Source organism: Bos mutus, chromosome 11 (genome assembly GCF_027580195.1).
Source record: "Bos mutus isolate GX-2022 chromosome 11, NWIPB_WYAK_1.1, whole genome shotgun sequence".
Taxonomy (NCBI): domain Eukaryota; kingdom Metazoa; phylum Chordata; class Mammalia; order Artiodactyla; family Bovidae; genus Bos; species Bos mutus.
In genome coordinates, this window is record NC_091627.1 from 96,399,737 (window position 1) to 96,421,214 (window position 21,478).

Here is a 21,478-nt window from a genome sequence, read left to right on the forward strand (position 1 = left end):
AATAAAGCTCTCTTTTCCCGCGGGTTGGGTGCCGGGCAGCTGCGGTCAGAGAGCTGGACACACAGGAGGCCACGGGGCCGCAGACTATCCCGGGCTGCGCCCCGTGCGGCGACTCGGCTCCGAGCTCCGGGAAGTCTTCAGTCCCCAGCCCCAGCCCTTCCCCCATGTCCCCGGCTCTGCGGATCGTAAATAGCCGAATTCCCGCGGAGCAGGGGTCGGGTCAGGTCCGGGGAACTGAAGCCTCGAAGGCCCAGAAAGTCCCTCCAATGCCCCAGGGTGCCCGTAGGCATTTTCTAGATGATGTCACGGCCTTCACTCTGATGTCACGTTGAGCATCTGACGTTGTACGCAGCCCCCAAGCCTAAGAGCCAGAGTCCTCTGACCGAAGTCACGGGGTTTCTCTCGGTGAAGCCACTAGAGTGAGACCTAGGGCTGGAGGTGGGGGTCTAGAGGTGGTACCCCTTCCCCTTCCTCTGGCCCATCTCCTTCCTCCCCTTTCTGGGTTCGCTGAGGCTGGGGAGGGATGGGAACGCCTCCCGCGAGCCCCGCCCCGCCCCGCCCCGCCTCCGGGCCCGCCGGGCCAGGAAGCGCGGAAGGAACCGCCGGGGGCCATGGACGGGGCCGTGATGGAAGGGCCGCTGTTTTTGCAGAGTCAGCGTTTCGGGACCAAGGTAGTGTGGGCAGGGGTTGCTGAACCCCATCAGAGCTAGGGGTGGGCGACTGAGCGCAAACGGAGGGAGGGGGCTCGCGGCGGGTAGGGGAGCGGCGCCGGGACCCGGAGAGCCCCGTGACGTTCCCGCTAAAATGCTTTGCACATTCTTCGGAGTAGTGTCCGCCGGCCTCCTGGTATGCCTCTCCAGCCCTGGGGTGACAGAGCGGCATCCTCCAGGAGAAACTTCGCCAGCGATCGGGAAGCCTTGGTGTTGAAATCGGCCCGCGCGGGTCTTTCCTTCCCCCGTCGGGGCCGGGCAGCCAGTGCTTGTTCGCTCCCTCCCCAGCGTCTCTCGGCTCTTTCCCCAGAGATGGAGGAAGACCTGGGCGGTTCTCTACCCGGCCAGTCCCCACGGTGTCGCGCGGCTCGAGTTCTTTGACCACAAGGGGTCTAGCTCTGGAGGTGGCCGAGGGAGCTCGCGCCGCCTGGACTGCAAGGTGATCCGTCTGGCAGAGTGTGTGAGCGTGGCCCCCGTGGCAGTGGAGAGCCCCCCTGAGCCTGGCGCCGCAGCTTTTCGCCTGGATACCGCACAGCGATCCCACTTGCTGGCGGCCGACGCGCCGTCCAGTGCAGCCTGGGTGCAAACGCTGTGCCAAAACGCCTTTCCGGTGAGGGGCTCGGGGCTGCACTGGGCCCAAGAGGCGAGGCGGGGTGGGAGCAGTTACAGCGGCAGAGGAACTGGGCTGGCTCAGACCCTGGGAATCGGGGTGAGAGAATCACAGCCTCCTTCATACTCCTTCTCTTTACCCCAGAAAGGCAGCTGGGCCCTGGCACCTGCCGAGAACCCACCCAAGCTTTCCGCCCTGGAGATGCTGGAGAACTCGCTGTATAGCCCCTCCTGGGAAGGTAGATGGCCTGAAAAGCCCCAGCAGGGATGGGGTGGAAAGAAAGGGTGTCCTAGGAGGGGAAGTAGGAAGCTCCTGAGAGCTGGCTTGAGAGAGAGAGAGAGAGAGAGAGAGAGTGTGTGTGTGTATGTTTACAACCTGCTCCCTTCTCCTTTCCCCCACCCCAGTCCTGGCCGGGTCCCAGTCTAATTGTATATTCCTTCCAGGATCCCAGTTCTGGGTAACGGTGCAGAAGACTGAGGCCGCCGAGCGCTGTGGCCTGCATGGCTCCTATGTGCTGAGAGTGGAGGCAGAGAGGCTGACTCTTCTGGCCCCGGGGGCCCAGAGGCAGATATTGGAGCCACTTCTTTTCTGGCCCTACACTCTGTTGCGTCGCTATGGCCGTGACAAGGTAGGGTGCTGTCAAGACAGGACTGGCTGACTGGGTTGGGCACCTGTGGGAGGGGTGGACAGGAAGGTGGGAGACTGCACTCTAGATAACTCTTTCTTGCCTAGACCATGACCAACCTCCCTTTCCAGTGGTCTCTTTTTTGTAGGTCCCCTAACTAGTTCTAGCCCTGTGACTCACCTCCTCTGATGTCTCCTGGTAACGTGTTTCCCTCTACATCCTCTTCAGGTTATGTTCTCTTTTGAGGCTGGCCGCCGCTGTCCCTCCGGCCCTGGAACCTTCACCTTCCAGACGGCACAGGGAAATGACATCTTTCAGGCAGTCGAGACTGCTATCCACCGACAGAAGATTCAGGGAAAGGCTGGCCAGGGGCAGGATGTTCTCAGAGCTGATTCCCATGAAGGAGAAGTGGCAGACGGGAAGTTGGCTTCCCTCGCGGCCCCCCTGGAGCTCCCAGGAAGCCCTCCAGCCCTGTATTCTGAACCCTTAGACTCCCTGCGCATTCCTCCAGGCCCTTCCCAAGATTCCCTGTACTCAGACCCCTTGGACAGCACCCCTGCTCGGGCAGGGGAGGGGACACAGTTAAAGAAAGCTCTCTACTGGGACTTGTGTGAACATGTGCAGCAAAAGCTGATAAAGGCCAAGTTGACAGACCCTAAAGAAGACCCCATTTATGATGAACCTGAGGGCCTGGCCCCAGCCACTCTCCGGGGCCTTTATGATCTGCCTCAGGAGCCCAAGGATGCGTGGTGGTGCCAGGCTCGGGTGAAGGAGGAGGGCTATGAGCTCCCCTACAACCCTGCCACGGATGATTATGCTGTGCCACCCCCTCGGAGCACAAAGCCCTTTCCAGCTCCCAAGCCCCAGGGCCTGGCCTTATCTGAATCTGGTGCTGCAACTGGCAGTGGCAGCCAAGGCCATAGCTCAGACACTGCCCTGTACAGCCAGGTCCAGAAAAGCGGGGCCTCAGGGAGCTGGGACTGTGGGCTCTCTGGAGTAGTGACTAACAGGACTGGGGCCAAGTCAGAGGGTTCCACGTGAGAACTGGGCGAAGCTGAGGTTGCCGATAGGAGGACCATGGGGAAGGGGCACGGGATCAAAGAAACCTGTTAGAACCAGCAGGAACCAGAGGGGCCTGTGTGCAGAGACCGGGGTACAAGGGGAGTCAAGGGAAGGATGATCTGTCCCAAGAAGTCATGGAAGCGGGACAGAGTCATAAAGGGGCTCAGGGATGGGATCTGGGGGAGGCCAGCACCTCTAAATCATCCCCACCAAAGGAAGGGATAGCTGCTGGAGCAGAACTATAGAAAAGGGTATTTGGTCAGACAAGGTATGGTTTGAGAGGCTTGTATGGAGAGGCTTGTATGTCTCCTTGTAAAGGGAGACACTGAGCTGTGTCTGGATCCCTCCCGCTTCATTGTTCTTTACCATATATATATATATTTTTTTTTTTTTTTGGGGGGGGTAAGTTTTATTCTCATTAAAGTCAGTTTGGATTTAAGAGGTCTATGTCTGTGAACAGTCATAAAGGGGACAGAGGGGCAAGATGTACTGGGCAGACACGGGGTTAGGAGAACCAGAAAGGCATTAGGGGCCACTGAAGGAGGAAAGGGCCCCAGGGAGGGGGTGACCATTCAGAGTCTGAAAGGTCCACTTAGGCCCACCTGGGGTGGGTGAGGCCCTGGGTATAACATCGGTAACCCTCAGTTTCCCCTGTTGCCCTTAATTATAGGCACAACCTCACAGGTTTTTTTGTATGGAAGGAGTTAAATTTCTCAAGTACTTAATTGATTTGAAGTGCAGAATAAGCATTTTACAAATGGTAGTTATTCTGTGGATGGACAAGGCTGCTGGGTGGGTGTGAGGAAAGGGGAACAGGGAGGGAAAACAGGCCTTTTTCATACCACCCTCTCCCCCGTTCTCAGCTCTAGGATGCCCCCCTCCCCTGTCTCTCATTCTCTCTTTCTCTCACACACACACAGTTTGCATGTAGGTAGCAAGCACCAGCCACTTTTCTGTCTGAAGGCTGATGGGACTTGCAATGTGATGGGAGGGGCACAGGCTTTGAAATGAAGCTTAGATTTCACTCCTACTTGTTTGTCATGAGCTCGGAAAACCTCATCCTTCTCTCCTGAGGTCCAGTTTCCTGAAGGTGACCTGACATCATCCACCTGCTTACACAGAACTACAAGGAGAAATTTGGGTCTGGGAATACTCCTAACAATGGTGGAGACCTACTGGGTATTTATTCTTCATTTGTGTTAACAGTATCAAATGATCCAAAAGAAAAATAAGTCCCTTCTTGGAGAAAGAAGAGGGTCAGATGTGTCTCTTTATAGCCTGAGGAGTGGGGTGATGAAAGCATTGGAGGCAGAGGAGGGGAAGGCTCTGTTTCCCAGTCACCTGGAACTCGCAGAGGGTCAGGTGGACAGAAGGCAAGTCTGGCTACAGAAAGCCACTGTGGGACAGATCTGGGACCTTGGAATGGATGTGCTTTAGCAGGGCAGTCGGGCTATGGTGCTAGTGACTTAGGGCCCTAAGGGATACTCCTCCTCTGCCTCTTCTTCCTCCTTCTCTTCCATAGGAGGCTGGAAGAAGACTTCTGAGGAAGCTTTGCTGGCTGCTGGCATCTTGGGGCCTCTGCCAGGGGCTGGAGTCATAGGCAGAGGGGCCACTGTGGCTCGCACTCGATTTATTTGCAAAGGCTGAGCCTGCAGAGAAAGCAAGAAGAGCTTTCTGTGAAGACTAGACAAAGTCCTGATTTCCTATTCCATTCCCTGCTAGGTCTCCAGTCCTAACTGCTTCTTGGGTCCCATGAGTGACAGCCTTAAGGCCCAGAGCACTGGAGTCCCCGGGGCCCTAGCCTCCACAATGCCTATCTCCCAGCTGAGTGTCCTCCTCTGTCTGCTTGCCAAACAGCTAACTCATGGTGGGTTCTATTCCCCTCTCTAGACTGTCTGTAGTTTGGAAACCTCTTTCTCTTGTAACTTCAGGTAAGACAAAAGTTTTTTTCTACAGGCTTTGTTACTGAGAAACAAGAAAAAGATTTATAAGAGCACAAAAGGAAGCCCATATACTACAGAACATGGATTTCATAAAAATAAATCCTCCCCCGCCCCCGCCAATTACTCTTCTCTCTTGAACTCTTGTCACTGGAGCCATGTCTCTAAGCTTCTAACCTTGGTCAGCCTCCCTTTCCTCATCTGTAAAATGAGATAACACTTACCTTGTAGGGATGCTGTGAGGATTAAATCAGAAAAATATATGTGAGAGTACATGTCATAAAACCTGGCAAATAACTGTTGCTTGGTAAATACTAATTTCCCTCCCCTTGGGCATTTCTTATCCCACCTTCTTTCAACAGAGGCTGCGGTTGTGGTTCCAACGCAGCCAGTTTGCTTAGTGGGACAGTGATCTGTTAAATGACTACTGAATTTCCCAAACACTGCAATTAAGATAACTAAATATTTTATGTAAATGCCCAAGCAAAAAAAGTCCCAGTACTGTGTAAGGGTTGTAATTTTCTTTGTCTAGGGTTAAAGGCTTCTCTTCCCATTGGTCTGTTCTTCCAGAGGATATCAGGGAGGATCTCCTTTGGATGGGGGACAGGGGAAGAGGACTCTGGCATTCTGGGCATAACGGGGAAGGAGGGAAGTACCTTTCTTACAGCCCGGCTCTTCGAGCTTGGGTGGAACCGGCCATGAGGGTTGGCAAAGGTGCTGCTCAGGTGTGAGTACAGGTGGCTCCAGACTTCCAAGGGGTTGTAGGTGGATTCTAGTTCCAGGTCATCAAGCATGCTCTGAAGAAGAGAGACAAGGCGCCTCACTGGGAAACGTGAGGTCACAGAACCCAAGATGTCAGGCAGAGACCTGAGCGTGAGAAGCTGAGGAGGTGTGATGGCCCTGGGCTTCACTGAGGGGTGTGAGAGAGATGCGTGCCCTCTTGGGTGTTCAGGCCCCCAGGTCTGAGTGCTTGTGAAGTGTCAGGCAGGGGTACAAGCAGCAACCGAATAGTGAGGGACACTGAGCTTTCTGGCCCCAAGAACCATGTCACAAGGATTCTGAGAAAGGCCAGAGTGCCGTGAGGGTTACAAGGGAGCCAGTGTGTGAGGCTGTGAGGGAGGGTGAGTTGGGGGCTGAGGTGCTCAGTCTGCAAAGCAAGTACACTGAGTTCTCGGCCTGTGAGGCGAGCATAACCAGAGGACATGCGAGCAGAGCATTCCTGAGCAGTCAGGTTTTCCGGCCACAACATCCTGTGCCAGGAAACAACTGGCCCTGAAGTGAGACGCTGAGTGAGCCACGGCCACTCGTGCCCACCTCTCTCGCATCCCTGTGGCTGCCAAGCCAAGAGCACAATCCCAGGCTCTGTCCTCTCGGCACGTAAGCCAGGAATCTAGCAGCAGGGGTGTGGTTCCAGCTCTCTGTGCCGTGAGCCCCCCTCCCACCCTCAGATGGGGAGGCTGGCAGAGGAAATCCAGAATCCCAATCCAAGATGAGAGGAGGGGAAGGAGAAAACTGGCCTTAGAGCTGTTCCCTCTTTTGCATCATAGTCTCATTTAAAGCTCTTCCTATTCTCAGCGCCTATATTGGCTGCCTTTTCCTCTTTCTCTCAGAGATAGAGGCGTACAAACACAGGCACACACACATGCATTCAGAGATTGCAAAGACGGACCCATGAGAACACACCATCACACAGATGCGTGCTTTTTTCCGCCTCACCTCAGTTCCTGGCCTTCTTCTCTGTTCCTCTTACCATACTCTTGGAACCACTTCTCCCTCTGCTCCCTGGTCCTTTCCTTCTGGGGCTGACTCGTTTCCCTCATCCCTTTCTTGAACTCCATTCTCTTCTCTCCCCTCTATCCCATGAGATCCGGGCTCACTTGCCTCCACAGTCTTAAGGCTGTCAGCAGGCATGTCCTCAGGTAGCAGGGGGAAAGGGCTGGGCAGCATCAGTTCCCGAGTGGCCACTGCCTTCACCAGCAGAGTGGGAGAGTGAGATGGCAGGATCACGTAGAAGGTGCTAGCGGGCTCTCTCAGTTTGTGTTCTCGGTTCAGGGGCTCCCCCTTGGCCAATAGCAGCCATTCTCTTTTCTGAAACAAAGACACAAAAGTGTAGGCTCATCTTCAGTCTTTGGCATGTTTGGAAGATTAGTCCCAATTGCCGACCTGTTTACTCTCCCTCCCCTCAACTAGTTCTCGACGTTTTAAAGCAGTGCCATCATTTTGTGCAGCACAGAACTCTGAGGGGGTCTGGTAAGCCAGGCAGGTGGTAGGTGCCTGCAGAAGTTCATGGTTTCTAACATTTTGCTTATTATCTGGAGATGCACTGTGTTCCTGAAGACAGATCCAAAATGTCTGGAAAGTACCTGATGCTTCTCAAGTCTGTCAAATTGGAAATAAATGATATAGAACTCACGGTATTATGTGTGCATGGGGAGAATTTGCCCCTGGTCCTAGGACATGGCCTTTTTAAGCCTGGAAGGGATGTTTGCTGGAAGTGATATTAGGAAATTGCAGGGCACTCCATTTCAGTTGGCTCAAGTAAAAAGTGAGGGCTTATTACTAGACTCCCAATTCTTTTTTTAAAAAAGTATTTATTTGTTTGACTGCGCCAGGCATAGTTGCAGAGTGCAGGATCTTAGATTTTGGTGCAGCATGCAGGCTTTTTAGCTGCAGCATGTGGGACTAGTTCCCTGATCAGGGATTGAACCTGGGCCCCCTGCTTTGGGAGTGTGGAGTCTTAGCCACTGGACCACCAGGGAAATCCTTCAAGTACCTTCTGATGTGGCTCAGGGTTTGGATTATTATCATTACTTTAATCTTTTTTTTCATGCTGGTTCATGTATTTGTTTGTAGATTAGTTTGTTTATTTATTAAGAATTTGTTGAATGCCCGTTATGTCCCAAGCACTAGGTATGGGTATATAGAAATTCATTAGACACGTGAAGCAGAAGGTTTGTAAACTACTGTTTGTCCAAGATTTAGGATGACCAACTGTTTCAGTTTGTCCATCTTTAGCACTGAAAGTCCTGTATCCCAGAAGACACTTCAGTCTTGGGCGAACTGGAGCAATTGGTTACCCTTCTAAGACTCCTTGGAGAATAAAATATCTTGCCACTGTGGCAAGTCTCTGGGGGCTAAAACTATGGCAGTGTGACATTTCTTACACCTCAGGGTTATGAGGCAAATTCACAACTGTTATATACTGGAGTTACTAAAAAAATCTGAATGCAGCACACAAAAAAATTATGATCCCTAGAATTTGAGTCTATTGATTTTAGGGACAATGGCTAAAATTATGTTAGAGAAGTGATATGTAGAAATACATGAGATCTCTCAAAAGTAACTCCTGATGTGGGAACTATCAGAGGACTGGGAAAAGATTGATTTGAAAGGATTTTACAGGGCACTTTAAAATTTCTGGACTAATTTACAGATTGACAGAGGCTCTGGAAGAAGACAGGCAAATATACCCTTATTAGAATGGTAAAGATATTAATTTATCTGCATTTCCCAGGAACATCCTGAGAAAGTAAGAGGTAGGGAAATTGAACTTTAAGGCTCCTATTTTGACTCTGAATTTCTAACCTCTTCCTGGACAGTGATTATTTGAAGTCCTGGAACCAAGCTTGAGCATGTTACCCAGGTCATGGGTTGACTTGTTCCTACAGGCACTGAACCTGTGATGGAAATAGTTAATTGACAAACCAGGTATCTGAGGTTGAGAAAAGGCAGTGGCATGGGGGTGTCTCAGAAGACCTTGGGATCCTCAAATTGAACAGTGCTTAATGACTTCGTTGCTATTGTTCAGTCACTAAGCCACGTCTGACTCTTTGCGACCCTGCGGACTGCAGCATGCCAGGTTCCTCTGTCCTCTACTGTCTCCTGGAGTTGGCTCAAATTTACGTCTGTTTGGTTGGTGATGCTATCTAACCATCTCTTCCTCCGCCTCCCCATTCTCCTTTTGCCTTCAGTCTTTCCCAGCATCAGGGACTTCTCCAGTGAGTTGGCTTTTCCCATCAGATGGCCAAGTATTGGAGCTTCAGCTTCAGCAACAGTCCTTCTGATGAATATTCAGGATTGATCTCCTTGCAGTCCAAGGGACTCTCAACAGTCTTCTCCAGCACCACCATTCAAAAGCATCAATTCTCTGGTGCTCAGCCTTCTTTATGGACCAACTGTCATATCTGTGTATGACAAATGAAAAAACCATAGCTTTGACTATACAGACCTTTGTTGGAGAAGTGATGTCTCTCCTTTTTAAGATGCTGTCTAGGTTTGTCATCGCTTTCCTTCCAAGGAGCAAGCCTCTTTTAATTTCACAGCTGAAGTCACCATCCACAGTAATTTTGGAGCCCAAGAAAAGAAAATCTGCCACCGCTTTCAATTTTTCCCCTTCTATTTGCCATGAAGTAATGGGACCAGATACCATGATCTTTGTTTTTTGAATGTTGAGTTTCAAGTCAGCTTTTACACTCTCCTGTTGCACCCTCATCAAGAGGCTCTTTAGTTCCTCTTCACTTTCTTTTTCTTTTTTTTTAAAAAAAAGAATAAAAAAAAAAAAGAAAAAGAAAAAAAATCCTCTGCACTTTCTGCCATTAGGTTGGTATCATCTGCATCTCTGAGGTTGTTGATACTTCTCCCAGCAATACTTGATTCCAGCTTGTGATTCATCCAGCATGGCATTTTGCATGATGTACTCTGCATAGAAGTTAAATAAGCAGAGTGACAATATACAGCCTTGTACTCCTTTCCCAATTCTGAACCAGTCCGTTGTTCCATGTGAGATTCTAACTGTTGTTTCTTGACCTTAATACAGGCTTCTCAGGAGACAGGTAAGGGGTCTAGTATTCCCATCTTTTATTTCTCATAGTTTGTTGTGATCCACACAGTCAAAGGATTTAGCATAGTCAATGAAGCAGAAGTAGATGTTTTTCTGGAATTCCCTTGCTTTTTCTGTGATCCAACAGGTGTTGGCAATTTGATCTCTGGTTCCTCTGCCTCTTTGAAACCCAACTTGTACATCTGGAAGTTCTCAGTTCACATACAATTGAAGACTAGCTTGAAGGATTTTGGCATAACCTTGCTAGCATGTGAAATGAGCAAAACTGTATGGTAGTTTGAACATTCTTTGGCATTGCCCTTCTTTGGGATTAGAATGATTAGATGACTGCTGAGTACTTTAGAATATGTTTTTTTCTAATTCAAAAGAAAGGAGCATGAGTTGGATGCTGAATTTACCAGAAGGTGGGTGAAAAAATTTCTATACTTATGTTGTGGTTAGGGACTTTGCTATGTAAGGTGTCAGGGAGTTTAGATTTTAGGAGGTGGAGGTTGATTCTTATTAGAACAGGTGTGACAGGGGGAGAATTGAATGGCATGCTGTATTCCAAGTTCAGCCTGATTAAAGTCATCCTCCCCACTTCTAATTACTAAAGCTCTGAAGGAAGGTGTGGTGTGGCAGCCACTGTTGGTTTCCTGGACACTGCCCCCACCCCCTTTCTCTCTGTTAGTCTTTCAGTGATATGTAATGTGGACTTAAATAATGAGACATCAGCAGAAGTGGCTTCTGGAAAAGCTTTGTAATGTGCTGGCAGGCTTTTTGCGCCTGCACCCTGCCCCTTCTTTCTCCCTAGGACAGGACTTGATCTTAAGGTGCAGCAGACAGCTTATGACCATGAGGCAGCAGGCATGAGGATGAAGTATACCTGCTAAGGATGCTATGGGAAAACAGCAAGAGCCTGGGTCCTCGACAGCACTGATCAACTGCACCAGCCCCAGAATTCTGTCCTCGCTCTTTTGTTACATGAGAAAAATAAACTCTTACTCAAAGTAGAGTTGGGTTGGTTTTCTGTTAGTAACAGCCAGATGGATCTTTTATAGATTTCAAAGAAAAAGAAGAAGAGGTGGTTATTTATTTCTAGTATATGGGAAAACAGGAGTAGAAGGGACAATTCAATGGCACTGGTGTAGGCCTTGCTAGAGGGGCAGGTGGGAGTTTATTATTATCAAGTAAAAACTCTAATCTCACTAAACCATTCCTTCTTTGACTTGCCATCAATGATGAAAAAGTGAAAGTATTAGTCACTCAGTCATGTGTGACTCTTTGCAACCCCATGAACTGTAGCCCTCCAGTCTCCTCTGTCTGTGGAATTCTCCAGGCAAGAATACTGGAGTGGGTTGCCATTCCCTTCTCCAGGGGATCTTCCTGACCAAGGGATTAAACCTGGGTGTCCTGCATTGTAGGCAGATTCTTTATCATCTGAGCCACCAGGGAAGCCCATCAAGATAATGACCTGGGACCAAATCCATCCATTAAAGAAGCACTGACCCACTCCTGAGTGGGAGAGCTCCTGAGGCAGCCATTGAGAGTAGGGAAGAGCCAAGAGCACTCATTTTGCATTGCTTGTGGGAAGAGACACATTTCATTGTCATATGTGTCTAGGAAGAGAAATTACAGCTAGATGTTGAAGCTGGTTTTAGAAAAGGCAGAGGAACCAGAGATCAAATTGCCAACATCTGCTGGATCATAGAAAAAGCAAGAGAGTTCCAGAAAAACATCTGTTTCTGCTTTATTGACTATGCCAAAGCCTTTGACTGTGTGGATCACAATAAACTGTGGAAAATTCTGAAAGAGATGGGAATACCAGACCACCTGACCTGCCTCTTGAGAAATTTGTATGCAGGTCAGGAAGCAACAGTTAGAACTGGACATGGAACAACAGACTGGTTCCAAATAGGAAAAGGAGTTCGTCAAGGCTGTATATTGTCACCCTGTTTATTTAACTTATATGCAGAGTACATCATGAGAAACGCTGGGCTGGAAGAAACACAAACTGGAATCAAGATTGCTGGGAGAAATATCAATCACCTCAGATATGTAGATGACACCACCCTTATGGCAGAAAGTGAAGAGGAACTCAAAAGCCTCTTGATGAAAGTGAAAGTGGAGAGTGAAAAAGTTGGCTTAAAGCTCAACATTCAGAAAACGAAGATCATGGCATCCGGTCCCACCACTTCATGGGAAATAGATGGGGAAACAGTGGAAACAGTGTCAGACTTTATTTTTCTGGGCTCCAAAATCACTACAAATGGTGACTGCAGCCATGAAATTAAAAGACGCTTACTCCTTGGAAGGAAAGTTATGACCAACCTAGATAGCATATTGAAAAGCAGAGACATTACTTTGCCAACAAAGGTCCGTCTAGTCAAGGCTATGGTTTTTCCTGTGGTCATGTATGGATGTGAGAGTTGGACTGTGAAGAAGGCTGAGCGCCGAAGAATTGATGCTTTTGAACTGTGGTGTTGGAGAAGACTCTTGAGAGTCCCTTGGACTGCAAGGAGATCCAACCAGTCCATTCTGAAGGAGATCAGCCCTGGGATGTCTTTGGAAGGAATGATGCTAAAGCTGAAACTCCAGTACTTTGGCCACCTCATGCGAAGAGTTGACTCATTGGAAAAGACTCTGATGCTGGGAGGGATTGGGGGCAGGAGGAGAAGGGGACGACAGAGGATGAGATGGCTGGATGGCATCACTGACTCGATGGACATGAGTCTGAGTGAACTCCGGGAGTTGGTGATGGACAGGGAGGCCTGGCGTGTTGCGATTCATGGGGTTGCAAAGAGTTGGACACGACTGAGCAACTGATCTGATCTGATAGTAAAGCCATGCATACCTGGGGATTTTTGGAATCTGGAAGGGCATCAGGAAGAAGTTGTTGCTTTGGCATTATTTGCTTATTCTCTCCCTCCAGAAGGCAGGATGCAGGAGGGGAAGAAAAAGAAGCTACAGTGACAACTCCTCTGCTGCTCTCATACTGGCTTCCACAGAGGAGACCAGGGGAAGATGGTAAATGGGATTCCAAACCCCCAAGCAGCAGACTGTATATTCTTTTCAAATGAACATGGAACATTCTCCAGAACAGATCATGTGATAGGCCATAAAACAAACTGTAATAATTAAAAAAATTAAAATCATCCAAAGTATCTTCTCTGATCACAGTAGAATGCAATTAGAAATCAACAAAGAAAATAAATTTGGGAAATTCATAAGTATAAGAAAATTAAATAACATACTCCTAAGTAATCAATGGATCAAGGAAGAAATCACAAAGAAAATTAGAAAGCAATCTGAGATGAGTTTAAGAAAAAAACACAACATACCAAAACTTATGAAATATAGCCAAAGCAGTGCTTAGAGGGAAATTTATAGCCGATAACTCCTCTATTAAACTAAAAACAGATCTCAAATCAAAACCTTAATCTTCTACCTTAAGAAACTAGAAGAAGAAGACCAAACTAAACTTAAAGCAAGTAGAAGGAAGGAAATTAAAAAATTACTGGAGTAAAAAAACATAAAATAGACAGTATAAAAATAGTAGAGAAAATCAATGGAACCAAAGTTGGTTCTTTGAAAAGATCAATAGAAATGTAAAAACCCAGTTAGCTAGATTGATAAGAGAGAAAGAGAAAATATCTAAATTAGTAAAATCAAAAATAAAAGAGGTAGCATCAGGACTTTCCAGGTGGTCCAGCCGTTAAGACTCCGTGCTCCCAATGCAGGGGGCCTAGGTTTGATCCCTGGTCAGGAAACTAGATCCCACATGCCTCAATTAAGAGTTTACATGCTGCAACTAAGACCTAGCACCACCAAACAAAAATAAATATTAAATTAAAAAAAGAGGTAGCATCAATACTGACCTTACAGAAATGAAAAATATTATAAGGGAATATTATAAACAATTGTATGACAACAAATTAGGTAACCTAGATGAAATGGACAGATTCCTAGAAAGACACGAACTGCTAAGACTGACTCAACAGGAAATAGAAAATCTTCTGAATAAATCTGTGTCAGGAGTCCCCAAGACTACTCCTGGGTTGAGTGATTCACTAAGAGGACTCACAAGACTTAGCATAAATATGACTTATTATGGCAAGAGAATACAAAAGAAAATCAGCATGAAGAAAAGGCTTATGGGTGAAGTTCAGAGGAAACAAAGTGTAAGCTTTTAAAAGTCCTCTACCTACAGAGTTGGGCTTCCCTGGTGGCTCAGTGGTAAAGAATCCTCCTGCAATGAAGGAGTTGCAGGAGATGCAGGTTCGATCCCTGGGTTGGGAAGGTCCCCTGGATGAGGCATGGCAACCCACTCCAGTATTCTTCCCTGGAGAATCCGATGGACAGAGGAGCCTGTGGGCAACAGTTCATATGGTTGCAAAGAGTTGGGGGCATGACTAAAGCAACTTAACATGCACACACACACACGCTGTAGAGTCACAGAACATACTTAATTCCTCTAGTGTTAAACTGTGGCAGTATATGTAAAATGTTGTCCACCAGAAGTCATTAGAGACTCAGTGCCCAACAGTTTTTTGGAGGTTGGTCACATAAGCACCTTGTACCCAGCACATCCCAAAGTTCTAGACTCCTGTAAGAAAAGCAGATGTCAGCACATACTTTTGCACAGTGAGCCACTGGGGGATGGTGGGAACACTCCCTAAATCCAAATTCCCATATGCCAGACAAGGGTTAATCTTGTAAGTAGGACTTTCTAAGCAAAGAAATCTCAGGCCTGCTATATAAACTTTTTGGCACAATCTATAACAAGTAAAGATATACAGTTAGTAATTAGAAGATTTTCCACAAAAAAAATTAAGGCCTAGATGGCTTTACTGGTGAATTGTGCCAAACCTTTAAATAAATATCATTAATCTTTCACAAATTCTTCCAAGAAAACAGAAGATGAAGGAAAACTTTGCAACTAATCTACGAGGCTAGTATTACCCTGATACTAAAACTAGAAAAAAAATCACAAGAAAATTACAGACCACTATTCCTTACAAATATAGATGCAAAAAACCTCAGCGACATACCAGCCAACCAAATCCAGCAAATATAAAAAGGATTATACACTAAAAGTGGGATTTATTCTAGGAATGCAAGGTTGGCATAATATCTGAAAGACCAAACAATGTAATACATCATGTTAATAGACTAATGGACGGAACTACATAATTAACTCAATAAAGGTGGGAAATGCATTTGATAAAATTCATGATAAAAACATTCAACAGAATGGAACTTCCTCAACCTATCAAAGGCCTCCATAAAAAACTACAGTTAACATCATAGTGAAGTGAAAGTGAAGTCGCTCAGTCGTGTCCGACTCTTAGAGACCCCATGGACTACAGCCCACCAGGCCCTCTGTCCATGGGATTTTCCAGGAAAGAGTACTGGAGTGGGGTGCCATTGCCTTCTCTGTTAACAGCGGCTAGGCATATTATATTTACTTGGAGCTGGTATACTTGGTGACAGCCTTAGTGCCCTCGGACACGGCGTGCTTGGCCAGCTCCCGAGGTAGCAGCAAGCGCATGGCGGTCTGGATCTCCCTGGATGTGACAGTCGAGCGCTTGTTGTAATGCGCCAGGCACGATGCCTCGCCAGCGATGCGCTGGAAAATGTCGTTGACGAAGGAGTTCATGATTCCCACGGCCTTGGACGAGATGCCCGTGTCCGGATGGACTTGCTTCAGCACCTTGTACACGTACACGGAGTAGCTCTTCTTGCAGCTGTGCTTGCGCTTCTTGCCGTCCTTCTTCTGGGCCTTGGTCATAGCTTTTTTAGAGCCCTTTTTAGGGGCAGGAGCAGACTTAGCCGGTTCAGGGATGTCTATAATGACAACACCCAACAACACAGACTGGGTGCTTAGCCCCTAAGATTAGGAGCAAGACAAAGATGTCTGCACTTGTCATTTCTATTCAACAATGTTGGAGATGTATTGAAGACCAAAGGGCCATTTCCCACATTTCTGGACTATTAGCCCCTCTAGGATTATGAGCATGTTAATATCCTAGCACTTGAGGACTAATATTTTTAAAATTTTATTTAGAAAAATATAATAATGTGACATTTCTCAACATTAGAGAGCTAAGGTGCACATTCATACCATTTACCAGTTCTGTGAAGGTTGAAATAGATGTGACAATGGGTACACGGGTGGGGACAGGGAAAAAAGAAAGAGTAGGGGCAGGCTGTGGTGGGAGGCAGGAACAGCTTCATAGTGAAGGTATTTAAGCAGAATCTGGAAAAAAGTTAAAAAAATTTGTTGTGTGGCTAAGGCAAGGGGAAGGGAGCAGCATGAAAAAGGGTGTGGTGGTGTGAAGCAGCTTAGCATCTTTGGGAAACATTTAGTAATTTATAAGTATGGCTGGTGTGGAGGATAGAAGGGACATGGTGAAAGATGAAGCAAGAGGCTGGGTCACAAGAAGGCTACTGATGCTGTGCCATCCTGCTATTCTAGCCCCTGTCTGTATACACTGGAGGCTGTATACTCTAACTACATTCTGATCATTTTTAACAAATGGCTCTTGACCTGCCATCACCCCACTCTCAGCTTAGATTCTTGCTCTTGACTCTTTGCCTAATATAACCAAGGAATTTCCATTTCCCCACCCATTTACAGCCCAACCAGGTCATTGCCTATGTACTTTGACTTCTGCTGGGCATACCTTGGCTTGAATCCTGTCACTTCTGTGGCCAATTAGGGCAGACATGGGTTGTAAAGCTCTGGAATGTGTATCCAGAAATTCTGACATTTTAAGTTGGAAACTGAAAGATCTATTAAATACTTAATATAAAGATCTGTTAAATAGGTGGTATTTTCATTTCTTTTTCTAGTTCACACAGACATGACTTTGTAAGAGAAATGAGGATGTGGAAAGTGAGTCACTAGCTACATAATGGGGACTATGTAGTAGGATTTGGTAACTGAAAAGATGTTTTCCTAGTGATGAATAAATTCATCTAATAAATACTTGGAAAAATTAAATATGTAATTCCCTACCACATTCTCCAAAGTGGTTATCCAAGTTTAGAAAAAGGCAACAACAACAACAACAAAATAAACAATTAGGGGGACTGGACAAAGGAAATAAAAGGTGCTGCTCCGTGCTCAGTCACTTAGTCATGTCCGACTCTTTGCAACCCCAGGGACTGTAGCCCGCCAGGCTCCTCTGTCCATGGAATTTTCCAGGCAAGAATACTGGAGTGGGTTGAAGGGTGATAGTAGAGCCAAGATTAGATAAGATCATAAAAATGCAAACCGCCCACTTTTGCTAGAAGCTATGCCCAGGAACCTGAAAATGGGAACACGGTGGAACCAGCCAACTAACTGAGGGTAAACGAGAAAATGTATTACAGATTGTCCAGTCAGATAAAGGATGCAAAAGGGAATAAATGAACATTTAATAACCTTCAACTTCTACATTTAAGTGGGTTGGAATGGCCAGAGGCAGACTGGTTTTCCTGCCTAGAATATCTGTGAAAGCTGAAAAATATATAGAAACCATTTGGTTGAGGGCTGTGAGAAAGTGCTGAGACAATAGAAGTGAGAGGTAGCTAAGTTTCTGGAAAAGGAAGAATTTGGAGAAATGAGAGAGGTATTGTAATCCTGAGGGCATATGTTTATTTTGACTTGAAGGGAATGGTGGTTGGGAACTGATAATCTAGGATTTATATCTCCTGAGGCAGTTGCAAGGGAACAGAGAAACCAGCAAAACTTTTTGGTGGAGATTTGACAGGGGTAAGACAGTTGCTCAAGTCAGTTTCTCACTTACAATATTTGCCAAATACTGGGGCTGCATGGAGCAGAGGACAAAAACACCCAAGGAGAAAGTCTCTAGAAGTAGAGCATTTTAGCAGACTTGAGAAACAGTGATTAGAGTTGGGATCATCATGCGTATTATAGACCAGGTTTTCAGTGGAAAATTCTAGAGGGCCTGGAGCAAACCAGGGGTAGATTGAGACTTATCAGAACTGCAGCCCAGCCTTGACTCAGCACAGCTCCTGAGTAGAAAAGGATGATTTGTCAAAATTATCTGCTTAGTGCAGGGCAGGATAAACTTGCTCAGAGGAAGCTAACACCACCTGGAGCCTTTATAATTTCTCTAGGCACAATGAGCATCTTTCACTAAAATATTACCAGGTTCACCAAAAGACAAGACACACGTCTAAAAACCAAATGAAGAAAGAGACAATAGATACAGAACTACAAGTGATCCAGGTGTTGAGTTTAGCAAAGTACCTTAAAATAACTATGATTAGTTTGTTTAAAAAAATACGTTAAAATGTGGAGAACTTCTCCAGAGAATTAGAATCCATAAAAAAGAAACATATGTAATTCATAGAACTACTAACCAACCATTATGTACAAATCATATGCCAGATGTATGCCAGGTGCTTTACACATGTAGTATTACTTAGTCATCTTAAAAACCACACGAGGTATTTTTTATTGTCTTGTTTTACATGTGAAAGAGACAAGGGTTACTAATATGTCCATCTTCTCCCTCTTTTCCCTTCTCTCACACTCCACTTCTACTCATGAAAGGAGAAGCTGTGTGGATTCTATTCCTGTATATTTTAGATAGGTCAAGAGAGACAGGACCTAAGAGGGAAGGGACTATGTCAGAGAGGCTAAATCAATCTGTAGAATATATGTATATATATACGGCTGAGAGAGGAAGGAGATAGAGGAACAGGAACTGGAACAGAGTCTTAGTTTTTGTGTGTGCATGTATGTGAAAGGCTCTTAGAACATCTCCAGGTTAGATATGATTGAGGAGTAGAGGAAGAAAATTTGAAAAATATCATTGTGGGTAATGAACTATTTCCTGTTTGGTGTTCTTTGAAAGCACACATAAATTAATTTTAAAATTACTATTTGTCTTCTGGGTAGTGCTTCTTTATATGCCATTTATATGGAGACTACAGCATGTGGGGCCACTAGATTTGTTAGGGTCACAAATAGATAAATACACTTATGTTTAGAGAGGTTAAGTATATGGCCTAAGTTCACACAATTGGAAAATAATGAAGCTTTCAGAAACCTAGGACCATCTGATTCCGAAGCCCACACTTTTCATGGACAATATAAACTGTATTTTACCACAACAGGTTAGAAAACTGCCTGGCCTTACCATCACCCTGATACCAAAACCACGGATGCCACACAAAAAAAGAAAATTATAGGCCAACATCACTGATGAAGATAGATGCAAAAATCCTCAACAAAATTCTAGCAAACAGAATCCAACAACATATAAAAAAGATCATACTTCATGATCAAGAGGGCTTTATCCCAAGGATGCAAGGATTTTTCAATATATGCAAATCAATCAATGTGATACACCATATTAACAAACTGAAAGATAAAAGTAATATGATCAACTCAATAGATGCGGAAAAAGCTTTTGACAAATTCAATACACATTTATGATAAAAAACTCTCCAGAAAATAGGCATTAAAAAAAAATCTCAACATAATAAAGCCATATATGACAAACCCACAGCAAACATTATTCTCAATGGTGAAAAACTGAAAGCATTTCCTCTAAGATCAGGAACAAGACAAGGGTATCCACTCTCACCACTATTATTCAACATAGTTTTGGAAATCCTAGCTACAGCAATCAGAGAAGAAAAAGAAATAAAAAGAATCTTGACTGGAAAAGAAGAAGTAAAACTCTATTTGCAGATGGCATGGTACTATACATAGAAAACCCTAAAGATGCCACCAGAAAATTACTAGAGCTAATCAATGAATATAGCAAAGTCACAGGATATAAAATTAATAACATAAATCTCTTGCATTCTTATACACTAACAATGAAAAGTCAGAAAGAGAAATTATCCCATTCACCATGGCAACAAAAAAAGAATAAAACACCTAGGAATAAACCTACCTAAAGAGACAAAAGACCTGTATGCAGAAAACTATAAGACACTGATGAAAGAAATCAAAGATGACACAAATAGATGGAGAGATACCATGTTCCTAGTCAGTATTGTGAAAATGACTATACTACCCAAAGCAATCTACAGATTCAATGCAATTTCAATCTCTATCAAACTACCAATGGTATTTTTCTAGAATTAGAACAAAAAATTTCACAATTTGTATGGAAACACAAAAGACCCTGAATAGCCAAAGCAATCTTGAAAAAGAAGAATGGAGCTGGAGGAATCAACCTGCCTGACTTCAGACTGTACTACAAATCTACAGTCATCAAGACACTGGCACAAAACAGAAATATAGACCAATGGAACACTGGCATAAAAACAGATATACAGACCAATGGAACAAAATTGAAAGCCCAGAGATAAATCCATGCACTTATGGGCACCTTATCTTTAACAAAGGAGGCAAGAATATATAGTAGAGAAAAGACAGTCTCTTCGATAAGTGGTGCTGGGAAAACTAGACAGCTACATGCAAAAGAATGAAATTAGAACACTTCCTAACACCATACACAAACATTAACTCAAAATGGATAAAAGACCTAAATATAAGACCAGAAATTATAAAACTCTTAGGGGAAAACACAGGCAGAACATTCTTTGACATAAATCACAGCAAGATCCTCTATAACTCACCTCCTAGAGTAATGGAAACAAAACCAAAAATAAACAAACAGGACCTAATTTAACTTAAAAGCCTTTGCACAGCAAAGGGAGCTATAAACAAGATGAAAAGATAACCCTCACAATGGGAGAAAATAGTAGCAAATGAAACAACTGACAAAGGATTAATCTTCAAAATATACAAGCAGCTCATTCAGTTCAATACCAGAAAAACAAACAATCCAATCAAAAAGTGGGCAGAAGACCTAGACAGACATTTCTTCTAAGAAGAAATACAGATGGCGAATAAACACATGAAACGATGCTCAACATCGCTCATTATTAGAGAAATGCAAATCAAAACTACAATGAGGAGGTATTACTTCACATGGGCTGGAATGGTTATCGTCAAAAAAAATCTATAAACAGTAAGTGCTGGAGAGGGTGTGGAGAAAAGGAAACTCTCTTACACTGTTAGTGGGAATGCAAATTGATATAGCCACTATGGAGAACATTATGGAACTTCCTTAAAAAACGAGGAATAAAACTACCATATGACCCAACAATCCCACTACTGGACATACACCTTGAGGAAGTCATAATTAAAAAAGACACATGCACCCCAATGTTCATCACAGCACTATTTACAATAGGTAGGATGTGGGAGAAACCTGGATGTCCATTAACAGATGAATGGATAAAGAAGCTGTGGTACATATACACAATGGAATATTACTCAGCCATAAAAAGGAACACATTTGACTCAGTTCTACCAAGGTAGAGCCTATTATACAGAGTGAAGTAAGTTCAGAAAGAGACAAATATCGTATATTAATGCACATATATGGAATCTAGAAAGATGGCACTGATGTACCTAACTGCAGGGCAGCAGTGGAGATGCAGACACTGAGAAGAGACTTGTGGACACAGCAGGGGAAGGAGAGGGTGGGGCGAATTGAGAGGGTAGCATGGAAACGTATACATTACCATAGGTAAAATTAAGTAGCCAGTGGAAATTTACTGTATGATGCAGGGAGCTCTGTGATAACCTACAGGGGTGGGATGGGGTAGGAGGTGGGGTGGGAGGTTTAAGAGGGAGGGGACATATGTATACCTATGGCTGATTCATGATAT

At 45.1% G+C, this 21,478-nt stretch overlaps 2 protein-coding genes across 3 annotated transcripts in view; one reads left to right on the forward strand and one right to left on the reverse strand.

Annotated features, from left to right (window-relative positions):
- Positions 1-42: 42 nt before the first annotated feature.
- Positions 43-3,446, forward strand: DOK1 (docking protein 1). 2 transcript variants are annotated; one of them, XM_005906741.3, is made up of 5 exons: positions 43-671; positions 1,021-1,320; positions 1,465-1,558; positions 1,764-1,948; positions 2,174-3,446. In XM_005906741.3, the coding sequence occupies exons 1-5, from the start codon at positions 612-614 to the stop codon at positions 2,984-2,986; spliced, it is 1,452 nt and encodes a 483-aa protein (XP_005906803.1). In that variant the 5' UTR covers positions 43-611; the 3' UTR covers positions 2,987-3,446. The 2 variants fall into 2 exon arrangements, with proteins under 2 accessions (XP_005906803.1, XP_070235954.1); XM_070379853.1 differs by lacking the exon at positions 43-671 and having other exon boundaries at positions 1,183-1,320; positions 1,469-1,558.
- A 456-nt stretch (positions 3,447-3,902) lies between these two features.
- M1AP (meiosis 1 associated protein) overlaps positions 3,903-21,478 on the reverse strand; it is an 86,762-nt gene continuing 69,186 nt past the window's right edge. Inside the window, 3 exon segments of the mRNA XM_005906743.2 lie at positions 3,903-4,656; positions 5,604-5,744; positions 6,829-7,035. Coding sequence (XP_005906805.2) covers positions 4,474-4,656; positions 5,604-5,744; positions 6,829-7,035 — 531 coding nt within the window. The 3' untranslated portion in view covers positions 3,903-4,473.

Bases quoted from the DNA above. Each gene is read 5' to 3' on its own strand.
- DOK1 (XM_005906741.3), top strand. From the start codon at position 612: ATGGACGGGGCCGTGATGGAAGGGCCGCTGTTTTTGCAGAGTCAGCGT. The intron at 1,559-1,763 runs GTAGATGGCCTG...TATTCCTTCCAG, and splicing joins GTATAGCCCCTCCTGGGAAG to GATCCCAGTTCTGGGTAACG. The intron at 1,949-2,173 runs GTAGGGTGCTGT...CATCCTCTTCAG, and splicing joins GTCGCTATGGCCGTGACAAG to GTTATGTTCTCTTTTGAGGC.